Source organism: Montipora capricornis, chromosome 3 (assembly GCF_036669925.1).
Source record: "Montipora capricornis isolate CH-2021 chromosome 3, ASM3666992v2, whole genome shotgun sequence".
Lineage (NCBI taxonomy): Eukaryota > Metazoa > Cnidaria > Anthozoa > Scleractinia > Acroporidae > Montipora > Montipora capricornis.
Genome location: NC_090885.1, coordinates 34,133,732 through 34,141,231, shown reverse-complemented (window position 1 = coordinate 34,141,231; position 7,500 = coordinate 34,133,732). Strand labels below are relative to the sequence as shown.

The 7,500-nt window shown below is 37.9% G+C and overlaps 3 protein-coding genes across 3 annotated transcripts in view; 1 reads left to right on the top strand and 2 right to left on the bottom strand.

The window, feature by feature from the left end:
• The window catches only part of LOC138040134 (uncharacterized), a 2,502-nt gene extending 637 nt beyond the window's left edge, over positions 1-1,865 (top strand). Inside the window, exon 1 of the mRNA XM_068885914.1 lies at positions 1-1,865. This exon is cut by the window's left edge and continues 637 nt beyond it. Coding sequence (XP_068742015.1) covers positions 1-1,865 — 1,865 coding nt within the window.
• A 1,364-nt stretch (positions 1,866-3,229) lies between these two features.
• Positions 3,230-5,566, bottom strand: LOC138040133 (uncharacterized). Its single transcript, XM_068885913.1, has 7 exons — positions 5,090-5,566; positions 4,799-4,991; positions 4,432-4,689; positions 4,166-4,337; positions 3,901-4,049; positions 3,655-3,805; positions 3,230-3,341 (listed from the first exon to the last, which is right to left on the bottom strand). The coding sequence occupies exons 1-7, from the start codon at positions 5,564-5,566 to the stop codon at positions 3,230-3,232; spliced, it is 1,512 nt and encodes a 503-aa protein (XP_068742014.1).
• Positions 5,567-5,993: 427 nt separating this feature from the next.
• On the bottom strand, positions 5,994-6,743 carry LOC138040132 (THAP domain-containing protein 1 B-like). The gene is made up of 2 exons (XM_068885911.1): positions 6,345-6,743; positions 5,994-6,251 (listed from the first exon to the last, which is right to left on the bottom strand). Exons 1-2 carry the CDS (start codon positions 6,741-6,743, stop codon positions 5,994-5,996), a joined length of 657 nt encoding a protein of 218 aa, XP_068742012.1.
• Between the last annotated feature and the right edge of the window lie 757 nt (positions 6,744-7,500).

The following is a 7,500-nucleotide window of genomic DNA, read 5'->3' as shown; positions in this document are numbered from 1 at the left end:
ACATGGAGAAATATATGGCTTTCATGTTGGGTAATCATCTGACCTTCATTGATAGTTTTCAATTTATGAGCTCAAGTCTTGATAAACTAGTTAGCAACCTACCAAAAGAATCATTAAAATATACATCTCAAAAATTCAAAGGTGAAAAACTTGATTTAATGTCACAAAAAGGAGTATATCCATACGACTTCATGGACAGTTTTGATAAATTCAATGAAAAGCTACCACCAAAAGAAGAATTTTACAGTATATTAAATGATGAGGATATAACAGATGATCTGAAAAATATGGGTGAGTACCATGACTTATATCTTAAATCCGACATACTTCTGTTAGCAGATGTGTTTGAAAACTTTAGGAGAACATGCTTAGAATACTATAAACTAGATCCATGTCATTACTTCAGTAGTCCTGGTCTTAGTTGGGATAGTATGTTAAAAATGACCAACATTAAATTAGAGCTTATGACTGATATTGATATGTTTCAATTCATTGAAAAAGGCATGCGTGGAGGTATCAGTTACATAGCCAACCGATACGGAAAGTCGAATAATAAATACATGAAAACATATGATGAAAAGGCGCCCTCAAAATATATCTTGTATCTAGATGCTAACAATCTGTATGGTTGGGCAATGAGCCAATATTTACCAACTGGCGGTTTCAAATGGATGACTAAAAACCATATTGATAAGATAGACTTAGCCAAGTACACAGAAGATAGCAATAAAGGTTTAATACTAGAAGTCGACCTAGCATATCCAGAAGAACTACATGATTTGCATAATGACTACCCTCTGGGACCTGAAAAAATAAAAGTCAACAAAGATATGCTTTCTAATTATTGTCAAGAAATAGCCGATAAATTTAATGTATCAACTGGTTTAGTTCATAAACTGATACCTACATTAAGCAATAAAGAAAAGTACGTTCTTCATTACAGAAACCTACAATTGTACACTGATCTTGGTTTGAAAATAACTAAAGTCCATCGAGTACTAGAGTTCAATCAGTCCGCATGGTTGAAGCAATATATTGACTTTAATACTGAGAAAAGAACTAATGCTAAAAATGCTTTCGAGAAAGATTTCTTCAAACTAATGAACAACAGCGTCTTTGGTAAAACAATGGAAAACATTAGAAAAAGAGTAGATGTCAGATTAGTGACTGATGAAAACAAACTATTAAAAATGGCTGCTAAACCAACATATGTTAGCAGCAAGATCTTTAATGAAAATTTAGTAGCTGTTCATAAGATCAAAGAAACACTAACCTTAAACAGACCGGCATATGTGGGTATGTGTATCTTAGATCTACGCAAGACGTTAATGTATGATTTTCATTATAATTATATCAAACAAAAATACGGTATCAAAGCAAAATTATTATTCACAGACACAGATAGTCTTACATATGAAATTGAAACCGAAGACGTCTATAGGGATTTCTGGAATGATAAAGACAAATTCGATAACAGCGACTACCCTGAAAACAGTCCATGCTATGATAACACTAATAAGAAAGTAATCGGCAAATTCAAAGATGAATGCCAAAGCATTCCAGTAGCTGAATTCATCGGATTGAGATCGAAAATGTATTCATATATCAAGGATAATAGTCAAAATAATAAAACAGCAAAGGGAATCAAAAAGAATATCATCAAAAAGAACATCACTCATGAAAATTATAAAAACGTACTGTTTAATAATGAACAAATGCATCACACAATGAAAACGATTAGAAGCAACTTACATCAACTTGGAAGCTATGAGTTGAATAAAGTGTCATTATCTTGCTTCGATGACAAGCGGTACATTGACGATAATGGTGTGACAAGTTATGCATACGGTCACTATAAAATATAAAAAGTTGGCTGCTGACGTCACGGCACAGCAGTGCCGGTCTACATACAAGTACCGCAAGCACAATCTGAATGATAAAGTTCACTCATAAAGTTTACTTACAAAGTTTACTCATAAAGTTAGCCAAAATGTCACGCTATGGTGATTGTTTCCGTTTCATTTACTTATGCATGCAACTTCACAAAATAATTTCACAAATTTGAAAAGTTTCACTGAAATATTTCACAATTGTGAAGTAAAAATGTGAAGCTTGTGGTTGGTTAAAAATCACGGGGGAACCCCCTTTCTTTATTTCCGAGAATGTCATGCTTTGTGATTTTTCTAAGAAAGTCACGCATTTTAAATAACATATAGATTTTCAAAAATATGAGATCATAAATACGAGATCAATAATTGGTAATACGAGATCAAAAATATGAAACCATTATATGGAAAGTAGTATAGGAGTTGGGTTTGGTAACAGATCAAAAAATGATCTGGTACCCCAACTCCTATACTACTATGTGGTAGTGAAAAAGGTTTTGTTATTTATTTTGGCCAATTCCAAATGTTTAGGGCGAAAAATGAAATTTTCTTTCAAGGATTCACTTCCCGGTTAAAACAATAGCGGGTGTTTGTGACGTCAGCAGTGGAACACAAATATTGCGCAATAGAGAAAATTATGGCGGCTCGTGCTGATAGCACTAGTTCAGAGGAGTTTTTATCCGATGTAACCAGCGAAAATGAATGCAATCTCTGACAGTAATGTTGGTGAAACTTCAGTAGCTTCCATGGATGTTGGGTCTCGTCCTTATCGTTTTGAACCACGTAGAATCCGTCGTAATGTGGAGCGTGAAAGAATAAACACTCACGAGGAACAGACGGAGAGTGAAACGAATCGCTTGGGGAACACAGACTGGTAATTGTTTCTCTTTTCATTTCGTCCACATCCTTTAGTGTTTTATTTACATTTGGCATGAATAACATCAATTCGTTTCTGTTGATATTTTCTAGGTGCCAATGTGGAATGTGCCAGCCGATGCCCACAGTTCATGAGAGCGTTTGTTGTGGAGAAATCGGGCAAATTTGGAAGACCAGAGACCTGACGTGCAAATGTCCTGTATTACAGAGCACCCAGGATGTCGAACTGCCTTGATGTCTGGGTCCTTGAAACTGTGTATTATGCATATAGACAACAGCATGGCCCAGACAATCATACAGCACATGAGTATGTGTACTATTTACTCCATGACATTACAAAGTCGATACAAATGTCATCTTGGTAAGTTGTTGAGTAACAGAAAAATGGATAATGTCTTCTATCTTATAATCTTGTGCAGGAAATTTCGCTACATTGCCTACAGACAACTCGTGCGTTGGTGCTGGGGCTATCTTGGGAAGAATGTGAGGGTCGCGCTTCCATCCTGCGTGGTCAACAAGATTCGCGGCACATTCCCTGCAGACTTTGGATCTTCGTACACAGGGTTAAAGCCACCAAACCTGTGAAATAAGAAGTAGACTTTTTATTCATGTTTTGTGATTTTACGCTTTCGTTAAGGCGGTTCAAACGTAGAAACAATCCTCACACTAAATTTTTCATTGAATAAGATATGTTAACGTGACCAGGTACAACAGGTCACTATGTATATAAAAAAAACAGGTTATCAAAAAAAGCACACATGTTCATTGTAGTTGCCTTTCAGTTTGCTTCATCACAAACAGTTTAGAATATTTTATTTCAATGTAATCATTATTCTTGAATAATGAGATATTCTTTAGTTGCTATTCTTGGTTTGCAAAGCGCGTGACAAACTGCTCCACTGCTGTTTCTTTACAGGGTTTTTCAAAGGCGGCAGAAAGTGGCCCAGGAATGCTTTCTCGAAGGTCCTGGATGGAGTTCTTCAATGACTGCTGGTCCTCTTCATAATCATGCACCAGCACATCAATTAGAACTTCCGTGTAGTCTTGAAATAAGCAAAAAAAGTAAAATTATGACTTTTTTATCCTGTCGTGACTTTGACGACATCAGAAAAGGTTAGGCATTTATGGCCGAAATTACCGTAAGTGGGGGAAGTTTTCTCCTTGCGTACTGAATACTCCCCCTTTTTATACTTTGGGAACCTGATGGAATAGCACGGTCTACCGTCCTTTGTCACAGCCTGTAACTGGCTAATGTTTTCATTGTAGTGAAGGGCAGCTAAGAGCAGTCTGGAATTAAAGCAACCACGAAAATGTGAGTTAGGAAAAAAAAAAACAAAAACAATCAGTCGGGGAAGAAGAGGTAATGTATAAGACCATCAAGAACAACTATTGCAGTACTTTACCGGGCATACATGGCCAAGAACGCAAAAGCAGTATGCTTGGGTGCAAAAATAATGTTCAGGCTGTGAAGAGCCTCAAGGGAAGACGTCTGATAACGAGGTGATATCATCTTGATGTCTTTCAATAGAGGCTTGCTTAAGAGGATGTCTGTAAGTTTTTCACACACCTTCGATGCTAAAGATAAGAGAAAAATATCAAGTAAAAATGAATAAGTTTTACTTAGGCACATACTTTTTTGTGTGGTGAGAGGATATAGTGAGTTTCTTACATGGCTGTAACCACTCCTTATCCCTCTCATCTTCATCCAAAGGCCCGTGAGCGCATTCTGGATAGAGTTCACCGTGCCCGTCATGAACATCTCGGATGTTGTTAGTCACTGACTTCCACATAGCCTCCCCCATTTCCCCATTTCCCTCTGGAGCAGCAACAGCTATCCAATATAAGTGGTTGACTATTGACTTCCTCCACAGGCCAGCGTCTTCACAGTCTTTTTGTTTGGCTAGTGCGTCGATTTTTTTCCCAATACCTTAAATTTGAAATGATATTTTCCACCGTTAAAGAAATATTGACAATCAAGTGCATACACCAGTGCTGCTTTTTCTTTGTGTTTTTTTAAGGCATTTCATTTCACTTGCATTTAGCAATATGCCAGATATCATAATAATGAGTTGTTCCATTTGGTTTCACGTGGTTTCTTATGTAGGCAGCATTTTGGCAATTTCTGTCGGTTATGATGACCTCTAGTTGAAGATTTTTGCTGGCCAAAAAACGCACCATACGCAATAGTTCCTTGTGCTCACACCACAAACTGTTTCGTACCTCGTTAGACTAAATAAAGAAATAAATAAATAAACCCAGCAAAATCAGTGAAGAGTTTGTGTTGTAAAAGGGTGACTGATTTAAGTGAAATAATAGGGAACACTTACTTGAACAAGTTGAACATCCAATTCCTTGTTTACCCGCTGTTCATTGACTGTAAACGCCCCATACTTCGTGCAGTTACCCAGGCTATCTGAGCGGCCATCCCCAGAAAGCACCAGCCCTCCCTCAAGATTGGACAGGCTAGCAATAACTTTGTCCTGCTCCTGCTTCCACATTTTCACCACGACAGGTATTAGATAGTTTTTTTGGTGCTTGTGGAAGGTCTGACGACTAAAACACTGCACCTTCAGAATCTTTAACATTCGAAGTGTCTGGGATACCATGCTTCCAGAGTAAAGAATGGTCGCAGACAGTAAGAGATTCCCAGCAGGTATTCTCAGTATGTTGGGCTGGCTTCTCCAAACTCTGGAATAGCTGCAGGTCGTGCACTTTTGGGTGACATGGATCTGAGTCCCTATGATTTTTGATATCTCCGCAGTGGCGAGCTCAGTACAAAGTGGGCAAGCCTCAAACAACTGCATCAAGTTAGAATGGAACACAATGTATTTATTTTGATTTTGTGGTTTCACGTCCTCGTGTTTGGTAATAAAAGTTCTGTGTGGAAAAAAAAAAGCATAAATAATACGAAGAAGAATAATAGGAAGCAAAGAAAAGAACATCGGAGAAAATGAAAGCGGGGAATGAGTACTTTACTTGGATTGATTATTTTGAGATTCCTCAAAATGATCTTCCAAATCGGACGGAGGAATATAATCCACGTCTCTCTCATCGTCCATACGGCTTTCTCCTACATTCTTAATAGGGCTGCACATGGGGGTAGAGGTCGACAGTGGGACCAGCAAATCGTACTGGGTTTTGAAATCTGCTGTAGGGGCTTCCACTTAAGTTCCTGGGGAGATAAATATCATGGTTTTCTCAGAATCATCTGTAAAATCCCCGCATTAATCGCTAATTCTTACTGGACGTACCCACACTTTCTATAGCCTTTCGTTCAATGTTCAAGAATTCCCAATCAATTTTGCATTGAATTGCCATATCCTTGAACCGTGGTCCTGTCGTTGAAGCAGGTGGAGGTTCCATCAAGTCATCAGACAAGAGGGCCGTCATTTCGTTTCTGACACATTCTTCGGGTGCCGGTTCAAGTTCTGGCGTTAAAGGTGCTGTTACGCAAGCGGATGAAGTCGCTTTATCATAATCCTTCACCAACTGAAATTATAGAAGAATGAAAGCGATTCTTTTAGAAAAATAAATTAAGTACAACCTCTTTTTAAAACCATTTTCTTAAAACTTTTCACTTACCCTATTAACTTCCAGTTTTTTAAGGGCTCTGCTCGTTCGTGGCTTTTTACCAGAAGTGCCCGCTAAAGGTTGCCTCTCTTCGCTTACCATAGTCCGTTTACGCTTTGCGGACTCCACTGGCTGCTGTACTGGCGGTTGTGGCTGAATTGTCTGTACAGCAATTGGGAGCAAATCCCTCTTTTTTTTAAAGCCCATTTCTTGCATGTAGGGGTTCTCAAAGCAGTCGGGTGTAAAGTGAGCGCTACAAATTATAGAGTGTTTTGTCGGTCCTTTAAAATCAGCTCGCTTAACTTGTACAGTCCACTGTCGCCTTAAATTCAAATCGTCTGGAAACTTATATGTAGAATGCCTGGTTTTGTTTGAGTTGCTACAAAACTGAACAACACACCGCTTTACCATATTGGAATAAATGAATATATTTGCCTGAATTAGAGAGAACACGAGCGTATTTTGAAGGTCATGGAGAAATAATTTTCATGTCCGGTCGGCAAAGGCTCCACCAGTGACGTCACAGTGAAAATGTCGCAATCAAAATGGAAAGTTAAACTTTTGCAGGTGATTTTGCAGAGTCTAGGATCATATATCCAACCTCAGCAGTTGGATAAAGTGAAATCGGTGACAATTTGAACGATTATCTAGTTGGGACAGGTCACAGTTTTGCGTATGTTCTGAAAAGAATCAGTAGGACTGTTTGAATATTTCATTGTATTTGTAGAGTGGCCTAGGGCTAATAGTTAATTTGATTCAAAACTAATTCAGGTTACTTGCTTCTGTAATAATTTGTAACAACTAACTATTAAAAGGAAAAAATTAACTTAATGTTTCAATTTTTTCAGTAAATGTGATTTATATATCAAACTGAGTAAATTTAGACGTCTGGGACATTTCTTCCACAGATAGCCGAGGAACTCTTTGTGAAGGGCGAGTCCAGTGGAGAAATAGGAACTTCAGTGGCATCAATGAATCGTACAGGAAAGTTCACTGCTAAAAAGGGTCCATACGATGAATATAATGCTTTCAAGGAATTCTTTGACCGAGAAACAGAAGCACACATTATTGCTGCATGGTTGTCATTTGCAGGGATTCAGAAAATGTCAGGTGATCAATGTAGATGTTGATCAAAATGATCCCTGTCCTGTATGAATTTAACCCAATA